This window comes from Oncorhynchus mykiss, chromosome 4 (assembly GCF_013265735.2).
Source record: "Oncorhynchus mykiss isolate Arlee chromosome 4, USDA_OmykA_1.1, whole genome shotgun sequence".
In the NCBI taxonomy this organism is placed as follows: Eukaryota; Metazoa; Chordata; class Actinopteri; order Salmoniformes; family Salmonidae; genus Oncorhynchus; species Oncorhynchus mykiss.
Genome location: NC_048568.1, coordinates 22445861 through 22466535, shown reverse-complemented (window position 1 = coordinate 22466535; position 20675 = coordinate 22445861). Strand labels below are relative to the sequence as shown.

The following is a 20675-nucleotide window of genomic DNA, read 5'->3' as shown; positions in this document are numbered from 1 at the left end:
GTATAATTACAATAATTGCATAAGTGTCAAAGGCTTTTATTGACAATTACATGAAGTTGATGCAAAGAGTTAATATTTGCAGTGTTGACCCTTCTTTTTCAAGACCTCTGTAATCCTCCCTGGCATGATGTCAATTAACTTCTGGGCCACATCCTGACTGATGGCAGCCCATTCTTGCATAATCAATGCTTGGAGTTTGTCAGAATTTGTGTTTTTTTTCTTTGTCCACCCGCCTCTTGAGGATTGACCACAAGTTCTCAATGGGATTAAGGTCTGGGGAGTTTCCTGGCCATGGACCCAAAATATCAATGTTTTGTTTCACGAGCCACTTAGTTATCACTTTTGCCTCATGGCAAGGTGCTCCAACATGCTGGAAAAGGTATTGTTCGTCACCAAACTGTTCCTGGATGGTTGGGAGAAGTTGCTCTCGGAGGATGTGTTGGTACCATTCTTTATTCATGGCTGTGTTCTTAGGCAAAATTGTGAGTGAGCCCACTCCCTTGGCTGAGAAGCAACCCCAGACATGAATGGTCTCAGGATGCTTTACTGTTTGCATGACACAGGACTGATGGTAGCGCTCACCTTGTCTTCTTTTTTCTGGATGCCCCAAACAATCGGAAAGGGGATTCATCAGAGAAAATGACTTTACCCCAGTCCTCAGCAGTTTTTTGCAGAATATCAGTCTGTCCCTGATGTTTTTCCTGGAGAGAAGTGGCTTCTTTGCTGCCCTTCTTGACACCAGGCCATCCTCCAAAACTCTTTGCCTCACTGTGCGTGCAGATGCACTCACACCTGCCTGCTGCCATTCCTGAGCAAGCTCTGTACTGGCGCTGCCCCAATCCCGCAGCTGAATCAACTTTAGGAGACAGTCCTGGCGCTTTCTGGACTTTCTTGGGCGCCCTGAAGCCTTCTTCACAACAATTGAACCGCTCTCCTTGAAGTTCTTGATGATTCGATAAATGGTTGATTTAGGTGCAATCGTACTGGCAGCAATATCCTTTCCTGTGAAGCCCTTTCGTGCAAAGCAATGATGACGGCACATGTTTCCTTGCAGGTAACCATGGCTGACAGAGGAAAAACAACGATTCCAAGCACCACCCTCCTTTTGAAGCTTCCAGTCTGTTATTCGAACTCAGAATGACAGAGTGATCTCCAGCCTTGTCCTCGTCAACACTCACACCTGTGTTAACGAGAGAATCACTGACATGATGTCAGCTGGTCCTTTTGTGGCAGGGCTGAAATGCAGTGGAAATGTTTTTGGGGGGATTCAGTTCATTTGCATGGCAAAGAGGGACTTTGCAATTAATTGCAATTCATCTGATCACTCTTCATAACATTATGGAGTATATGCAAATTGCCATCATACAAACTGAGGCAGCAAACTTTGTGAAAATGTATATTTGTGTCATTCTCAAAACTTTTGGCCACGACTGTACAATAGAGAGGGAGGGAAAAGAGAGTGATGAGATAGAGATGAAAGTGCTGAGAAAGGAAGAAAAAGGGAGACAAAAAGGGAGAGAGAGAACCAGCAGCACACACCCCTCTTCTTTATTTATACCTCCATCAGCAGCAGGCTAAGATTTCTGGCACCAAAACAACGTCACGATTGCTATTTCAGTCAGAGGGGCAACATTTCAGAGTGGGGTTGGGTGACGAGGTTGAGGCGTCGTAGGGCCAAGGGACTTCCGTACCCCTACAGCCCTAACATTTCACAGCCCTGACATTTCACACTGTAGCTACCTCCCCTTGCTTTGTGTGTGTGAGAGAGAACCTCTCTCTTGCTCTGTCTGTCTGTCTGTCTGTCTGTCTGTCTGTCTGTCTGTCTGTCTGTCTGTCTGTCTGTCTGTCTGTCTGTCTGTCTGTCTGTCTGTCTGTCTGTCTGTCTGTCTGTCTGTCTGTCTGTCTGTCTGTCTGTCTGTCTGTCTGTCTGTCTGTCTGTCTGTCTGTCTGTCTGTCTGTCTGTCTGTCTGTCTGTCTGTCTGTCTGTCTGTCTGTCTGTCTGTCTGTCTGTCTGTCTGTCTGTCTGTCTGTCTGTCTGTCTGTCTGTCTGTCTGTCTGTCTGTCTGTCTGTCTGTCTGTCTGTCTGTCTGTCTGTCTGTCTGTCTGTCTGTCTGTCTGTCTGTCTGTCTGTCTGTCTGTCTGTCTGTCTGTCTGTCTGTCTGTCTGTCTGTCTGTCTGTCTGTCTGTCTGTCTGTCTGTCTGTCTGTCTGTCTGTCTGTCTGTCTGTCTGTCTGTCTGTCTGTCTGTCTGTCTGTCTGTCTGTCTGTCTGTCTGTCTGTCTGTCTGTCTGTCTGTCTGTCTGTCTGTCTGTCTGTCTGTCTGTCTGTCTGTCTGTCTGTCTGTCTGTCTGTCTGTCTGTCTGTCTGTCTGTCTGTCTGTCTGTCTGTCTGTCTGTCTGTCTGTCTGTCTGTCTGTCTGTCTGTCTGTCTGTCTGTCTGTCTGTCTGTCTGTCTGTCTGTCTGTCTGTCTGTCTGTCTGTCTGTCTGTCTGTCTGTCTGTCTGTCTGTCTGTCTGTCTGTCTGTCTGTCTGTCTGTCTGTCTGTCTGTGTGTGTGTGTGTGTGTGTGTGTGTGTGTGTGTGTGTGTGTGTGTGTGTGTGTGTGTGTGTGTTAGAGAGAGCGAGAGAGAGACAGGTAGTAAGATGGCACCGACAGATATGGCAGCTCTGCCAGAGGGAGAGAGAGAGAGAGAGTGTGTGTATGTGAAATTGTAAGTGTGTTAGAGAGGACCCACCTGCTGTGTGTCTTGAATGGCAGACAAAGTGGCAGCAGACAAGTTGGCAAACCGCCTCTTGGTTGTTCATGCAGTTTTATGAGGAGAGAACCTCAGGGCATGAAAACACATCTAATATAGACCCCCAACAGTCTTCTCACGCAACCCCAGTCTGTGTTAGTCTGCCTGGTAACAGGGTTGGAAAGAGTGAGACACTATCCTACAATATAAACCCTATTATTATGGCCACGGGCACTTATTTACTGAGCATTCACTACCATATGTAGATATCATATGGTAAAGTGTTGAAAGAGACACTTTGCACTGATGCAAACCAATGACTTATGGTGCAAACGGTTAGTAAATCTAGCCCAGAATGTATGTTAAATAAAATAGTTAAAGGTTAAATAAAAAAAAAATTAAAAAAATAACTGTGCACTGACTCAGTGTTTAGTCAAAGTGAGTTGTTCACATGTAGTAACCAGGTCATAAATAGGGATTTCATAGGTGGTGGTCTTTCCCAAGAAGATATTGCTTATACATGATCAGATTGACCAAAAATCATCCTGTCATCCGCTGTCTCGGAACCTACACTACCGTTCAAATGTTTGGGGTCACTTAGAAATGTCCTTGTTTTTGAAAGAAAAACACATTTTTGTCCATTAAAATAACATAAAATTGATCAGAAATACTGTGTAGACATTGTTAATGTTGTAAATGACTATTGTAGCTGGAAACGTCAGATTTTTTATGGAATATCAACATAGGCGTACAGAGGCCCATTATCAGCAACCATCACTCCTGTGTTCCAATGGCATGTTGTGTTAGCTAATCCAAGTTTATCATTTTAAAAGGCTAACTGCTCAGTTGTGCACCGGGGCCTCCCACTCCTATTTCTATTCTGGTTAGAGCCAGTTTGTGCTGTTCTGTGAAGGGAGTAGTACACAACATTGTACGACATCTTCAGTTTCTTGGCAAGATCTTGCATGGAATAGCCTTAATTTCTCAGAACAAGAATAGACTGATGAGTTTCAGAAGAAAGTTCTTTGTTTATGGCCATTTTGAGCCTGTAATCAAATCCACAAATGCTGATGCTCCAGATACTCAACTAGTCTAAAGAAGGCCAGTATTGCTTCTTTAATCAGCACAACAGCTTTCAGCTGTGCTAACATAATTGCAAAAGGGTTTTCTAATGATCAATTAGCCTTTTAAAATGATAAACTTGGATTAGCTAACACAACGTGCCATTGGAACACAGGAGTGATGGTTGCTGATAAGGGGCCTCTGTATGCCTATGTAGATATTCCATAAAAAATCTTACGTTTCCAGCTATAATAGTCATTTACAACATTAACAATGTCTGCCCTGTATTTCTGATCAATTTGATGTTATTTTAATGGACAAATAAAATTGGCTTTTCTTGCAAAAACAAGAACATTTCTAAGTGACCCCAAACTTTTGAACAATAGTTTATTTGGCACCGGAGAAGCTTCCTCCCCCCTCTCCTTCATTCAGCTCCAGCTAATGTAGAATACATCAGCTAGTCATAGTTAGCTTGGCCTCAGGCATTGATGTCACCTTCCCTGAGACCTAAAGTAGCTGAATCCCCTGAACAGTAGTAGCTGAGCTAGTTGCTTTCAATGTTTAGTGGCACTCAGGATTGTTTCAGTATGGTACTGAATCTCAGTAGTGTTGATACATGGAAGTAGCAACACCATGTCACCACCAACCAATGAAATAACAGGCACATATCAAACAATACAAATCATGGGGATGCAATTCCAAAGATAGCTGGAGTCAGTTCGTCAAAGCATTGTCGTGTTTATTTCTTATCAAGAGAGAAAAAAGGACATGAAAAGCATCACAGTCATAACTGTATGTCTCACTATGGTTACTTGAACATTTTCAAATGCGTTACTTTGATAATATGATACAGTAAAACATACTATAGACAGTTAGCATGTTGCTTCTGTGTTGACAGGACAGGATCAACTCTGAATTGACTTGTTGGCCATTTATAAAAACAAGCCAACATGGCACTTATTAGGGTTGAGTAACATACATAAAGGGACATGCACCCGCAAGTAAAAGGGGGCATGCTATATCACATTTTACACAGCCATCCAAAATCACCCATACAAAAGAAAGAAAGGTAGAGAAGTTAAGAGAGTGAAAGAAATAAAAGACATAAAGAAGTTTGGCACAGGAGAAGGGAAGGCCACAGTAACACTGGAGACTGAACAAGAGTCAACTATTCTGTTTCTCATAGACCACACATACACAGTCATGTGGGTAATCTCATAGAACATTTCTTAAAGCACTTTTTTAAAGCCAGATAGAAGGAACAGTCTTTAGTATTTACAGAGAGGGCAGGACTATGTCATCTGAGTCCTGTGGGTTGAATTTGGGGAGGGGAGGCAAGGTTTAGAGGGGGGTGGGGCAGGTGTCTCACATAATGGCAGTCTCAGTGTGGAGCAAATAGGAGCAGAAAGATTGCTGCTTCAGGGCGGGGCTTGGGGTTCTTGCTATCGGGCTAGGAGTGCGTGCCAAGGTGCTTGGGGGGTGGGAAATTGGGCCGGAGGGGGCAGAGATCAAGGCGGTGGGGGCACAGCAAGCCCACCTGGATGGAGGACGTTGATTAGCTGGACGAGCAGGACGAGAGAAGTTCCTTGTGGGGGTTGCTGAGAATGAGTCGGCTGGGCTCATCTGGAGAGAAACAATACAAGTTGGTCAGGTCAAGACTGTGTGTGTATGTGTGTGTGTGTCTGTACTTGCTATGCCTATTTCACCTGCTGTGTGTCCTGTCTGTAGGCAGTCTGTGCGGCTTGGGAGCAGAAGCTGTACTCGTGCTCAATGTCCAGCATATCCAGTAGCTCAATGAGTCCACTGTCCTTCTTCTGACCTGCAACTGGCCCTCCCCTCTGGATCATCTGAGCCCCAACATAGGATCCACTCAGGTTCCTGTAGTCCACTTTGAGTTCCCCAGGCTGAGGTGCAGGCCTCCTGGCCCTCTCCCCCTGGACCAGACCCATGTCTCTGTCTGCCCTTCCGAGAGCCCTTGCTTTGGGCTTGGGGCTGCCTCCTACCTGGGTCCTCCTCTGAACCCCTGCATGGAGTCCTTTAGGATGAGCATAGCTAGCCATTGAGGTGCCTCTGCCCTCTCCCAGCTGGCTCTCTCTCCTAAAGTCTTTCACTGCCCCTCGTTCTTGGCTGCAATCCATCCTCGCTGTTAGCAGGACGGAATCTGCTTGGCACTTCTGGACAGGCACGCGCCCAGTCGTCCTGCTGCCGCCCAGCCCTTTGTGCTGACAGATGGCGGTGGAGCACTTGTTCTCGGTAGGCACCTGGTTGGTCACCACACCGGTATCAGTGAGGGTTTTGCCCTCGTTTTCCTGGAGCATGGCTCCAAACTTTCTGAGGACTGAGGGGCTACCACACTTCCTGTCCACAAGGACCCCAGGGGCATTGGACATCCTGTCCAGGGCTGGGGAGAAGGTGTCGGGAGGGGCCATCTGGGAGGTGGATCGGGGGGGTATGGGAGGACCTTCTCGCTGTCTGAGGGGGGGATTGGCCCCTGTGTTCTCCTTGTTAAGGTCTCTGCAAGGGGAACTCTTTCTGTGTGACACCCTGTTCTTCCTGTTCTCAGCCTCCTCGTCTGCAAACCGCACCTTACTAATCCTAAAACAGATCAACAAGCAAAAAATGTCATCAGTAAGATAACTAAAATAAGGAATTGCATAGGTGGATTGAACTCTCAAAATTAATTTTCTCAAAATGAACTTCACAAAATGATGTCTGTATGAAAGGTATCTTACCTTTCATTCCCAACAGGCCTCCTCTTCATCTCATCCTGGTGTACAGACTGATCCTGGCTCCCTTTAGTGATCTCCTTCAGATGCTGAGAGAGAAGTGGGACAAGGGTTACCTGGGAGGGAAAATAATCAGTGAAGCAGAATAGTGCAAATAGCATAGATACAGTATATCAAATTCAGCTGTGCAGTCACACTGGCATGGCTGATGCAATTTCCAGTGGAGTATGAAGCCATGCCAGTTCTATGTAATCTATTTATATTAATATTCCTGAAAACAACCCTGCCTATCCCCTGCCCCTCCAGTGCTGGCAGACATGAAGGAACCAAATAGGTGTAATCATTATGGTGTTGGCCCCATCTCGTCTTCCAATGAGCTAAGGGGAGATTCTACCACATTGCTTTCACCTATCAGATTTCTTCCCATCTTCAAACACCAAAGAGGTGAGTCATAGGATAAAAGTTGTTTCCGGATGGGGCTGCCTAATGACTGTAACCCTTAGTTACTGTAGCTACTCACATTGTTGATAGCGGAGTTGGTCTTCCGGGTCTTTCCGTGACCATGTCCAAGATAATCCTGCAACAAGTCTCCAAGTTCCACCGCACTGTTGCTAAGGGGATAACCATAGCCGCCATTCTGATGGTTGACAGGGTAGCCGTAACCGTTGGGGCCGTGATTAAAAGCATCTACAGCACTGGGGTGGTCCTTGGTGGCGTTGATGTGGCTGCCATACGGGTCACAGAAGCCATTGTCATGATGCCCACGGCCGCAATCAATCATCCTATCATTTCTGCTGTTGTCCATGGTGACATCATTTCCACCTCTCCGAGCCTGCACCTCGTTGTAAAGCTGAAATATGCACATAAACATGATGATTATCAAGACTCTACATTCACAACATGAACACAAGTTTTTATACGACAATTCCTTACACTTACAACGTAGACGTATTCCAAAACACAAATGTCAATACAAAAGCTCTGTATAGCAATATGTACACAAAACCCTTCTGTACGTATGACAATGTCAACCGGCCTTGTTTACGCAATCCATCGCACCATGCCGAAACAGTTACACAACCCAACTATTTTCTATAATCTGCACATCTGCTACTTCAGCTGGAGTGTGTGCTTCCTTTGCCATCCCAACCTTTAATGTGTTCATTAGTTTCAACTTTCACAGTGTGTGTGTGTTCTGACTGTCTGTCAGCACATCACAGTTTAATTAGCTTGTTAACACGTGTCTGTGTCCTTAGTCCAGAAATGCATAGGGTCGCAGGAAGGGGAGTGCTGCCAACAGTTTATTATAGGACACACACCCAACCAGTTAAACACTCTTCAGGAACGACCAAGAGTGTGAGACGAGAAAGACATTATCTCAAAGTGAAAATATTCACAAGTATGTTCACACTACTGATGTAGTGAACCCCATGTCAGGTAATGTTACTCTACCTAGGATCTTGTTTGACCATGTCAGAACTGGGCTTGAGCATGTTGGACAACGTTTAGACTATCCCATGTATTTGGATCATGTTTTACTTTAGTTTGGACCGCGTTGGACTGTATCTGACCGTGGTTGACCCCTCACCTCCTCTATCTTCCTCTGCATGTCCTGCAGCTGGTCCTCCCATTCCTGCATCTCTGAGTCGAAGCTGTCCAGAAGCTCCCCCCTCTCTGTTCCCCAGCCCCTTCCAGACCGCTTCAGACTCTGCTGTAGTTTGATGGCCTCCATTTTGGGCCACTTCCTGCAGCAGCTTCTTACTTCCTGTCACAAACTTCCTCTCTTTTTCTGTTTCAACTTCCTCGCGTCTTTCTGTCTTGATGGGGTCACCAACGTGTGGAATAGTTGGAGGTAAACTGCAAAGGGGGAGAGAGAGCGAGAGAGATGATTATTGTGGACGATAAGACATGGAAGAACTAGAGGACATTAGCCATGTGTACATCAACCAATAAACAAAGGGTCTCAATATGCATTTAGCAGATTTCATGGAAAGATTCAAGTGTGTAGTTCCAGTAGTTAGCTACACCACTACCTGGCAAAAAAAAGCAATCAACTACTGAAAACACTACCAAGATTTGAATTTAGTTCAACTACCACCAAGCTATTGCAAAATGTAGTTAAATTACTACATGTCGTTCACTACCCCAACTCTGCTTGTGACAACTTCACTGTTTGGCTCTTGGTCACCATCCCCTCTGCTCCAACCCTTCTCTTAGTCTGGGTACCAGTCTTTTCAGCTAACATTCATTTGGCAAATTATATGACTGGCAAGGAGTGGAATGGTATAGCTGATCAGAGACGGTAACCAGACTGTCCTTCACAACTTTCTATACTGGAATTTGGTATACATTTCAACTTCGGGGGCATGCACATATCTGGCAGCCATTACCCATTTTAACGTACATGCATTCCTCATTTTTCAAATGTTCACACATTATGCACAATGGGCATTTCTGCCCTCAGTGTCAACGCTAAAAGATTCCAGTATTGCCGACTTGGCTGCATGGCCGACTCACCACTAGAAAATTGACCATATGCCACACAATATTGGCATGGCTTTCACGGGTTTCCGTAGGCCTATCGCTGCAGTAATATATTACAGTACATCCAGTACATTTTTACAAGGGAGATTAAGTGCGTTTACCCTCTCGACAGTACCGAACACCAACGTAAGAGTACGGATATATTTATAAACCTGTAAATATGCATTGTAAACTTGGGAGGGCGGAAGAGAGAGAGAATAAATGTGCATGGCGTATGTTTTTATATTAATAGGTGTCTAATAAAGAAATCCACACATGGCCAAATGCAACCTATTTGGAGGCGCGTAGAAAAAGGCACCAGAAGGAAGGCACAGGTTGATCAAATGTGACCCAATACACAAAGCCCACAGTGGATCTGCAGGGTTATATTTTACAATGTTTAACCTTTGTCCAATGATTATGTTGATAGAAACCAAAGTTGTAGAGATGATCAACTAGCCTTATGGGTAAAACAACGCTTACAACAAAACTTAATGGAACGCTTTATATATTTCCACAAAATAAAATATTAACTTCTGAGTGTGGCCTTACCTGGCTGTGCAATAGTTTCCTTGAAGATTTTATTGCCAATCGCTGGAGGTATATTGCAGTGGCATATACTTATAATAAATAATAGCAGAAAATTAATCCAGATTTTAGTCTAGTGAAGGTCTTCACAGTGGCCCTCTCTTTAGCTCGCAAACTGTGTGTCTGCCCGGTGGCGGTTCTGCTCCCCTCTTCCACAGCTCTCCCTTTCGGTTGCCTCCACTCTATTACGTAAAGTCGCGTGGATTGTCACTCCTAGGCAGCGGGGTTAAATCCGGAGCAGGTGCCTTTTTCCCCCAGGGTAAACAACTTCTGTTCCAGAGGGGGACCCTGCCTTTATAGTGCGCCTGGTATTTACACCGCGTCACTGGGGCCAGGATCAAGTATGATAATGTCAAATGTATTCTAGCACGACTGTCTTCACCACCATCCTGTCTATAATTACAAAGCAATGGAGAGAGGGAAAGTGTTTACATAGCTATTTTAGCTGCCGTTCTCTGAGCCAATAGGCACCCCTGTTGCTACTCCGCTTTGGGGTGCTTGGCAGATTTCGTCTTGTGACTCCAAGCTACTCGTAATTGTTTACCATTTATAATGTCAAAATGTAGACTACCGATATGTGACAACTGCGCTAATATTTGGATTTGAAAGGCTACGCCGCAAAACTGGATGTCTGGCGCGTTGGCAGGTACTTTGATCCTATTTCACCACTATTTTACAGTTGATTTGTTTTCATATTGTCAATTGCTGTTGGTGAAGGTTGCACAATATCACCGCTCGCGTCATTTGATCCCCGCTAGGTTCTGACCCAAATAGTTTACTGACACTTGTCGACATAAACAAGAAGCGTTGCAAAACGCATCTGATCGCTCAAAACCAAAATATATTTGGTGTGGATAGGAATGTGGGAATCCTCAGACTAAGGTAATATGAACCTTTTGTGTGACCGTGTTATTGACTCAAATCTATTGGTACGATGTCCGGGAGACATACGTTTTTTTGGTACGATGTCCGGGAGTCATACGTTTTTCCTCAGTATAGGAGCTAGCCTACTGTATGCCTACTCATTCCTCATTAATTTACCAGAATGAGTATGGTGACAGGAAGGAGAGAAAACACATTTGTTCTTACCTTTTTGAGGTAAAAGCAGCATAATCGTTGATTAATGTAGACCTATAGGCTAAATCTGAAAAAGACTACAACACAGCACTGTCACAATCTGTTACAAAATAAGATGTTGTTAGGGGCAAACACCATTCAGCTGCATTGTCACTATTATGTTTGTTTAAAATTCATATCTACTAGGCTACCTGATGTGGTGGCCTACCTTCATGGCTAATGGGTTTGATTTTGGAATTAGGCAAAACAGGTGTCATTAGCTAACTCACCTTTACTTGGGGGTGATGAAGGAAGTGGTGGGTAGTGGGTAATGTACTCTCCAGTGTTGAACATAAGCATACTGTAAATCCAGTTATGTGACTGTGGCCTGTGCTTGAATAGGGAGGCTCCTGTGCATTGACCTTGACAACCAATGTAAAAATCAACAGAAACAAACAAACAAAGGATGTGGCTATGCTATTGAGGCGGGATCACAGGACGAAGAAAAGGGTAAACAGAAAGACAAGTTTAAAGATGGTGGCATAGGAGAGGGAGGAGAATAAGACTAGTATGAGGATGAGTAAAATTATGGGCTGAAACATCTGGGCAGAGGAAGAACAGAACGTGAGTGTCAACGGAGGAGAAACGAGAGGGAAAATAGGGTCAGAGAAAGAAGGAAAATAGATTCAGCAGAATATTCAATGGTCAGGGACAAGAGAAGAGACTGTGGTGATACAGCCAAACCATATCTGAAAGTGGCTTATGGCCAGGTCGTATGTCTCTTTAATTAAAACACACACACACACACACAGAGTAATAGTCTACAATACGATTACAGCACGGCTGCTTAGACTTACACAGAACCACATGCTGCTAAAGCTGGACCTCATTCTACACCTCAAATACAGAGACCCAGCCTGTATCAATAAGAAATGGATAGAAGGCTAACATGTCTGGTCTTTTCTGGGTTATGAACAGACACACACACACACACACACACACTTACCGAAAGTGGTTCCTCCTCCCTGTCCTCAGGTTTGGGCACCTCCAGTCTGTCTATGAAGCCCTGTAGCTCCTTCCTGAAGGCCTTCATCTGGGCATTGATCCTGTACAGCAGCTCATGCTCCCTGATCCTACCCCCCTCATCCTCCTCCTCACCCCCGCTGCCTCGCCCGTACAGGTCACCATTGGAAACGTACACCCGCGCTTCTGCGATGATGGTTGCTGTGTCGGCAATTAACCGGTCGATGGTCCTGCCAAGACGCTCCGCCTCCACCCGGATGTCGATCATCTGCTGGCGATCCCGTGGGCTGCGGGGCAGGAAGCGGGCGGCGACCTCTGGGGGCGGTGTGTAGAGACCTCGGGTGGGTGTGAGGCAGCGGGTTTGGTTCCGCACCTCATCTGAGTCACTTTCCCCGCCCACTGGGCCCTCGCGTTTGCGGTGCGGGGGCAGGATGCGGGAGGAGGAGGAGTCATCATCACTCTCGCGCTGCACGGTTGGGCCGGTCCCACCCGCGTCACTGTCTGCATCGCTGTCCCGGGGGCTTGTGCACCCCCTCAGGGCCAGGTGGGAGGCCAGGTCGTAGCGCTGCATGTTGGAGAGCAGAACACGGTTCTCATACTGCAGCTGCATCACCTGGGGAGAGAGAAGAGGACAGGATGAAGGAGGCATGCTATGTTTATGACCATGTATTTTTTGCTTAACATATACCATACTTTCAATGTATGTTATGTCACAGAAATAAAGGGGGAAAACCATCCCACCTTCCCACTGAGATCATTAATCTGTAGCCGGGCGGTCTTCAGTTCTTCCTGCAGTGCATCTGCCTTCTCTGTGCTTAGTCCTCCTCCTCCTGCCACCCCTCCTCCATGCCTCGCTCCTCCCTCGTGGGTCCCAGCCTTAAACCTGAGCTTGTTGAGTTCTCCCATCACCCTCTTGTTGTGATCCTCAGCGTCTGCCAGGTTCCTCCTCAGTAACTCTGCCTCGTCCTCCACCAGCTGCAGCTGCTGCCTCAGCTCTGTCATGGCCTCCCCATGGCCCCGGCCCACCCCTACCCTGCCTACAGCCCCGCCACCGGACCCCCCTTCTCCCTCCCCTTCTCCCCTGAGGTCGTCCAGCTCGGCCCTCAGTCCCCGGTTCTCCACCTGGAAACACATGACATGAAAAACATTTGATCAGTTATGTTATGAATCACTAGCATCCTCCCTCTGAAAGCAGCTTCTGAACCGAACTAACAGAAATGCTTGGAATAGTTGTGTTCCCAAGTGCAAACTTATTTCCTGGTCTCTTTGATGACATACATCATACAACCTACATCAAACCCTCTGCATCACATCCTGTCTCTCTCACCTCCAGCTCCACAATCTTTCTCCCTAGGATGTTAGCCTCCTCCTCCACCAGACGCAGACGCAGCTTCAGCTCGGACTCACGGGTGCTGGGGGGTCCCCCGGCCTCACCCTTGGGGTGGGGGCTGTCTAGATCCCCGTAGAAGGAGCGGTACTTCTGTAGCTCCGCCTCCAGCCGGTCCTTTTCCTTGTCGATCTTAGCTGTCTTCTTCCTCATCAACACGGCCTCCTCCTTGATGAAAGCCAGCTGGCACTTGAGGTCCTCATTGTGGTCCTGAGAGGGGGAAGTGGAAGGAAGATTTCAGATGTACAGACAACTCTCGCTGGTGTTTGCAACAAAATCACTTTTTATTTATTTCTAGGATAAAACCAGTTCATTTTGAGGCCACACCTCTGTTGGGGTCTGGGCAGACTTCTTGTCAGACCGTTGAACCTCCTTGCTTCCTCTTCTCTTCTGTGACTGTTAGGAATTGAATAACAGAATAACCCTATGTAATATGTATTATAGCAATATATGTGCTATATAGATGATATAGTGTACTGTGGGTGTGTGCTCTTACCTCCTTGACTTTGTCCAGCTCATTCTGAAGGGCCTGTTTGGTCACCTCCACCTCAATCAGTTTCTGCCTCAGTTTCTCATTCTCGTCCTCTGTCTTTGTACGTTTCTCCTCCACATTCTCCAGCTCATGGTGGAGCCTCACAGACACATCCTTCGCTACCTGCATTAGACAGAATCAGGGACATTGATTAAAAGTTGATTGAATCAACCACTAGGTGAGTGGACAGCGCATCAACTAACTAAATAAATGAGTTTAAATATCAAGCCTACGTACCCTCCCTCCCTCCCTCCCTACCTTCAGGTCCTGCTCCAGGCTCCTCAGTAGTTCCTCGTCGATCTCTCCCGTCTGGGCATAGCGCAGCTTCTTCCTCTCAGCCTTCCTCAGCCGGTACTGGAGGATCCGGCAGTTCTTATTGGCTCGCTCCAGTTCACGCCTCATTTCCTGCAGCTGGCACGTGTCCTCCTCGTAGAAAGTGTCACGCATCTCGTCCATCTCCGTCCTCATCTCCTCGATCTCCGTCTGGGACATCAATAGGAGTGATCAGTCAGTCAGGCACTACAGGGTAGTAGTAGCCTACAGGGTACGTGGGGCTCACGCTTTAGTGTTATTGGTGTTGAGTGTTTCGGTCCTCAGAACATGATGTAATTGGATAGGGACAAACCAATCTGAACTGATCAATAGGGTCATCATTACAGATGTAGGATCTTAATTTGATCATCTTGTTGCTGGAGAACTGTCCTGTTTTTGAGGTTTAAAAAGGCTTCTAAAGTTTGTCATTTCCACTTTGAAATGTCAGACTTGATTATGCCTTATGTAAAATGTATCAACCCATACAAAAAGGTCCATTAATTATAATCCACATAACAATTCACATTTCCTGTTGCTGCAGAATTATTTTCCTGCTGTAGCAAACCGGCTCAAATTAAGATCCTACATCTGTATGTCAATCAATGATTAGAAGTAGGCTAAACACAGGATGGTGCTTTTTATTGTTCTGAATAGGGAGGAAGGGTTTGGCTCTGTAAGCTATAGGCCTACCTAAATCATATAGCTTTCGCAAGCATCAATAACAAACCAAAGGGAAGTAGACACATTTCTACATCAGTTCTTTGTAATGCTATGGAAAGAATAATAACTGTCCAGTTAGACTACTTGTGGGCTAAAAAAAGATGCTTGCTTCATTGTATCAACATACAGTTTTCCAGTATAGGCCTAATGATAAACCTTGGGGAATATGCCTGGTATAACGTCAGCAATACTAACTCAGTTGCAGTGTTATCATCAAACACGAAATAAGTCTACCTTTTCACTTAGGCCTACTATGTATAATAGTTCATTAAGCATGCATTAAATGCATTATATGAGCATAGGGCTATGTCAGTGCCAAACTTTGGGCAATAGGCCTGATTTCACAATTAATCTTATCAAACAAAAAGTGGTCCATACCAACAGTGTGTTTGCATACATTGAACATAATGAATTGTACGTCAGTGACGCCAAACCTTGAGATCTTCATTCTCATCCACCAGTCTTTCCAGCTCGTCCTCCGGGCCCTCGTCTTGCTGTGTCACGGGCTCCGCATCTATGGCCTCTGTAGCCGGTTCCGTCTCGGCCGAGGCCTCCGCGCCCGGAGCCCTTTCTGCCTTGGTGTGCATCTTACTGCCGCTTCTCTTCAGTTTCTTATGTAGGTGGAAGTGGATGAGTTCAGTCTGCAAGCAACCACCGCTCCACAGACCAAGGCCCGGCACGCAGCCCACGTATTCCCCGCTTCTATTCCTGCGGCAGCCTGCTGATGCTGTCACTGCCTCCCCTCCCCGCTTCTTCGCTTTCCCTTTCACCGAACCCGCGGTGCTGGAGCCGTCTGGCCGGTATGACCCAATATGTTGGGAAGACTCGCCTTTGAGGCAGGATAAACGTAACGAGGAACGACGGGTTTGAGAATCTATCGGCTGGTGAAATATCTCCTCCGTACCTTCCTCTCTGCTAGCATCCGCCTTCTTTGCATTGCAATTGACAGCATCGGTTTCAGCACCATCCGAGTGAAAAGCTTCCACGTCGCATTTCTCGATCTCCTTCTCCCTCACGACAGCGGTCCTAAGCCCCTCGTTTCCCACCTTATTCCTCGATCCTCCTTTGGAAACTATATTTTTGGATCTACTGGAGGATTTCTGGGCCGGTTTTGGGGCGCATTCCTGGCTTTTGGTCGGCGAGGGAGCCCGATGCAGCCTCGCTGTGCTATTGTCTGATGCTGCCACTGGAAAATCCGCAGCGCCGCTTGCGGCAGAGTTCATCGTGTCATCCATCAGTCCTGACTTTTCCACTCGCCCATCTCAAAGTATGATTTTATTATTATTTATGGAAATAATAAAACCTTAATATAAGTATTGATATGGCCTATTATCCTTTAGATAAACTGAAAAAGATACAATGAAATATGATGGTCAACCGGTTCCACAATTTATAGGCCTACTATAAATAGAAAGTCTGGGTGAAATGAACTAAATCTCGTAGCCTATGCTGCAAATGAGATATGACGTCTGCAGAGTGACATTGCAATAGTAGTTTTGACTTAAAAAAACAAGGTCAATAGAATCTAACTTATAGACTGGATAAGGAGGCTATTATTCTGGATATAGTGATACAAGATATACAATTACATGGGTTTCTACTTCTATAGTGAGTTTTGTAAAGTGCGGTAACTTTTGTTCAATAAAAAATAAACATTCGTTAATAAATTAGGCTACAAACACAAATTTCCATGCATTTTCTGTAAAATGTCGTACCAAAAACGTGTTATTTTATTTAGGCTTCTTACCGCAAGAGACAGTGCAGTTTCAGCCCAGCGCTAGTGGGCTGGAGAGACGCTGACACAAGGTACCACCAGGCACTGCAGGGGCACGACTAGCCACACAGTATTCATGACGGGTGATTTTAACGTCAAACCAGAAAACAAACATTTGAATATCTTTCTCCAGGCCCATTGTAAAGGACCCATTGTAGCCTTTACTTACTGTCTTAAAATATATACATATTTAACTAGGCAAGTCAGTTAAGAACAATTTCTTATTTACAATGATGGCCTACCCTGGCCAAACCCGGATGAAGCTGGGCCAATTGTGCGCTGCTCTATGGGACTCCCAATCACAACCGGATGTGATGCAGCCTGGATTCAAACCAGGGATTGCAGTGACTCCTCTTGAGATGCAGTGCCTTAGACAACTGCGCCACTCCGGAGCACCACTACACTACATCCACACAACTTGAAAAACATCCACACAATGATTAGGCTATAGTTATTGTTTTGTTTTCAAATTAATTATTTTTCCAAATCTCTACAATCTTCTGACCGGGGAACAGCATACTCTCTGACCAATCAAATACAAAGATTGAGAAAAGGAAACCAGTAGGCCTAGTACTACTAGAAGTTCAAGAACCCATATTTTGCATGCAATGATTTGTGGTGGCCATGGGAGGGTGGTCTCCACCCATCTATCAGCACCATCATAAAGGGCTCATCTGTGCTGTGTAGACAAGGTACCACCAACTGACTGTATCAACTAACTCAGATATAATGAGGGAGGGAGGGAGGGAGGGAGGGCGGGCGGGCAGGCAGGCAGGCAGGCAGGCAGGCAGGCATTCCATATTACAGCCTATGTGTTGTGATAATTGCATGGTTTGCTCTATAAACTCTGAGTTCATATGCCTTTCCACCGCTACATATTGGCCTAAGCAGTGTGAGGTGGGTGGGGTCTCTTGGGCGCATGCTCATACACAATTTTTTAGGGGGCCTAATAATAAAGATGTAATTTAGCATTAAAAATCAATTGGGCTACTGTTTTAATGTGGCATGAACACAACCAATAAGGATGTTTTCAAATGATTGTCAAACAAATCACTTTAAAAAGTAGGTTACCTGTGGATGTTCTCCACTCCAAAATCTGGAATCTCGGGAAATGCACTGTAAGTGTAGGCCTATGTAACATTTTCTAATGTTTCGCCGTGAAAACAGTGCTTATGGGCACACAAATCCCAAATAATGTAAACATATGCCATTGCAAATTCGATTGCTTCTAACCGAAAGAGTCAACTATAGGCCTACTGTCATTAACGTATAGCCTACTTGTTGGATGGATTGGATGCACATTGGTGTCTAGCTGTAGGCTAGTTGTATAGTGATTTTGCCGACCATCACCAGTTGATCCAGAAAATAAAAATAATACTCCGGACGGCACGGAGAACACCAATACCCAGCTTACCTGAAAAAAACTTTCAGCGCTCTGAACAGCTGACTGACAAAAGCAAACAATGATAAATCACAGATAGCCTAAATCTAATGCATTGAAATAAAGGCACAGCAATTTTTTTTTATCAAGGACTCATAGGAAACAAATGGTGAAAATTAGGAAGTACAAATAGAAATAGATGCGTTTAAAGGAGCTCAGCTGAGGCCGAAATTCAGCACTACTGAGTGGACAGCGCAGCTGTATAGCCAGCTATAGAATTCTACAGTAGGCCTACCATTCGTTGACAGGGAGACGTTTTGTGCAGCAAAGTAGAAATAAATGGTTTAAACCATGACAGAGAGGTGGGGGTGTTTGTTTATTTTGAAAGCTTTTATTTTCATATTTACCTCTGTAAAACATTTTTACCCATGCATTTTAAACAAATGGAAGAATGGTTAAATTAGCATTATTTATGTTGAACCTTTATTGCATCTAAGGGAGCTAATTTCTAATTCAGGGGGGGAGCTGAGTCCCCCACTGGCTCCCCCATCATTCGCTCCCTGGGCTTAAAGCAGACAATACGAATGCACAGTGGCAGAATAAATTCAACCACACCTTTGTTTCATCACAAAACCGGAGAGCAACCTCTGTCAGGTGAAGTCCACAAAGCAAATTGAATGTCATAAACAGTTACATGACCTACAGCATGGTCAACCAAATTAATGTTTCCTACATATGTGTTTGTGTGTGTGTGCATGCGTGCATTGTGCAAGTAGAAAGAAACATGTTGAGTCACCCTACTTGTAGAGAAATGCCAATGCCATCCTCCTCTCTTTCATGTTGATGAAACGTCTATGACTGTCATACAGTACACTCTTTTAGTTTTTGTTGTCCTAGGCCACCTGTCAAAAATGCTTGCTCGCTAGCCTAACTTTCTTTCATGGGCAAAAATGAGCCGTATAGTTAACATTAGCCTACTACATCTAGCTACATATTGAACTTCCATCCTCTCAAGCCGGGGGCACAATGTTTGGATTTATGGTTGGATTAGAATCACTATTCTGCCCTTGAGTTGCGTTCCCATGCAAAACTAGACAGATAGCTAACAACTAAGTCTTCAATAAAACTCCCAAGGCGTGACTTTTCTTGAATGAATATATTGAAAACGTTTATGTTGTGAAACTGCAAAATACAGAAAAGAATATACTTTAGTATTCAATTCACACCGAAACACTGTAGCTGTACATTATACATTTGAAGTTGCATAAATACAAAGCACGCGCTAAGGTACCATGCATCTGGCATGATGCCAAACCATATAGCTAATTGTTACTCATATGGTAATTGGCTCCTTTCATTACTCTAATAATGTACAACCATTTATGTAGAATAACAAAGCATATTACACTAGGAACAGTAACAAAACTACAGTATTGTATATTTTACAATTCGTTTGCATGACGCACGAGCAAAGTAATACAGCTAACGACATACATGAAAGGCATTGCAATTTGTGAGTAAATGCAACCAACATTGATATGTAAGCAACTCTATCAATAACAATATTATAATCATTAGCTAAATGCTTGAATTGAACTTACAAACAAATATTTTCCAAGGCTGAAGCGTGACAAGAAATAACTACATTGAAAGACCTGCACCGTAGCGTTGTTTGTAGCTGCTTCTATGCGTGCAGAACAAATTCTCTACTTCCTGTTTGCGTAGTCTTTCTAAGTACCAGAAACATCCACTAGGGGGCAAATAACACCATTGCACACAATGAAAATCCAATTGAACCATTGTAATAAAATAATCTGTTACCTTCTAACAGGATGGCAGCACAATCACCGTTATAATCATTGGCCAGTACAGAGAATTAAGTAAAATCACAAGTCCAAATTCCTATATCCATCCATGGCTAATTTAGGAAAGGGCCAATTTTAGCTAGCTAGCTAGCCACCAGAGGACAACAAGATGCAATAATAAAACATTTCTGTCAATAACGTTTTGCTTTTGATGTGATTGGTGGGAAGCCAAATCCATATGGGCTTCCATTGACGTGTTTTGAAAATTCTTCAAGCTCTGTCAAGTTGGTTTTTGATCATTGCTGGACAGCCACTTTCAAGTCTTTCCATAGATTTTCAAGCCGATTTAAGTCAAAAATGGAACTAGGTCACTCAGGAATATTCAACATCATCTTGGTAAGCAATTTCAGTGTATATTGTGGCCTTGTGTTTCAGGTTATTGTCCTGCTGAAAGGTGAATTTGTCTCCCAGTGTCTGTTGGAAAGCAAACAGATCCAGGTTTTCCGCTAGGATTTTGTCTGTGCTTAGCTTTATGCCATTTATTTTTATCCTGTAAAATTCCCTAGTCCTTGCAGATGACAAGCATACCCATAACGTGATGCAGCCACCATCATGGTTGAAAATATGAAGAGTAGTACTCAGTGATGGGTTGTACCCCAAACATAACGTGTTGTATTCAGGACATAAAGTTATTTTTTGTGTGTGGTTTTACATTAGTGCGTTATTGCAAACAGGATGCATGTTTTGGAATATTTGTATTACGTACAGGCTTCGCCCTTTTTTTCACTCTGTCATTTAGGTTAGTTTTGTGGAGTAACTACAATGTTGTTGATTCATCCTCAGTTTTCTCCTATCACAGCCATTAAACTCTGAAACTGTTTTAAGTCACCATTGGTCTCATGGTTAAATCACTGAGCGGTTTCCTTCCTCTCCGCAACTGAGTTACGAAAGACACCAGTATCTTTGTAGTGACTGGGTGTTTTGATACACCATCCAAAGTGTAATTAATAGGTGCTCCCGAGTGTCGCAGCGGTCTAAGACACTGCATCTCAGT

The 20675-nt window shown here is 44.7% G+C and overlaps 2 protein-coding genes and 1 long non-coding RNA gene across 4 annotated transcripts; all 3 read right to left on the bottom strand.

Moving 5' to 3' along the window:
* Nucleotides 1–4512: 4512 nt before the first annotated feature.
* On the bottom strand, nucleotides 4513–10652 carry LOC118964450 (uncharacterized protein KIAA0408-like). 2 transcript variants are annotated; one of them, XM_036975912.1, is made up of 6 exons: nucleotides 9596–10652; nucleotides 8109–8377; nucleotides 7041–7370; nucleotides 6527–6636; nucleotides 5501–6389; nucleotides 4513–5417 (listed from the first exon to the last, which is right to left on the bottom strand). In XM_036975912.1, the coding sequence occupies exons 2-6, from the start codon at nucleotides 8250–8252 to the stop codon at nucleotides 5160–5162; spliced, it is 1731 nt and encodes a 576-aa protein (XP_036831807.1). In that variant the 5' UTR covers nucleotides 8253–8377; nucleotides 9596–10652; the 3' UTR covers nucleotides 4513–5159. The 2 variants fall into 2 exon arrangements, with proteins under 2 accessions (XP_036831807.1, XP_036831808.1); XM_036975913.1 differs by having other exon boundaries at nucleotides 6527–6609; nucleotides 9596–10649.
* Nucleotides 10653–10768: 116 nt separating this feature from the next.
* Nucleotides 10769–16670, bottom strand: LOC110522329 (protein SOGA3). Its single transcript, XM_021600651.2, has 10 exons — nucleotides 16409–16670; nucleotides 15096–16006; nucleotides 13888–14112; nucleotides 13594–13752; nucleotides 13425–13493; nucleotides 13038–13307; nucleotides 12452–12832; nucleotides 11694–12323; nucleotides 10978–11289; nucleotides 10769–10785 (listed from the first exon to the last, which is right to left on the bottom strand). The coding sequence occupies exons 2-9, from the start codon at nucleotides 15894–15896 to the stop codon at nucleotides 11179–11181; spliced, it is 2646 nt and encodes an 881-aa protein (XP_021456326.2). The 5' UTR covers nucleotides 15897–16006; nucleotides 16409–16670; the 3' UTR covers nucleotides 10769–10785; nucleotides 10978–11178.
* A 2199-nt stretch (nucleotides 16671–18869) lies between these two features.
* On the bottom strand, nucleotides 18870–19647 carry LOC118964449. The gene is made up of 2 exons (XR_005051488.1): nucleotides 19418–19647; nucleotides 18870–18998 (listed from the first exon to the last, which is right to left on the bottom strand). It is a non-coding gene; the product is annotated as an uncharacterized LOC118964449 (long non-coding RNA).
* Between the last annotated feature and the right edge of the window lie 1028 nt (nucleotides 19648–20675).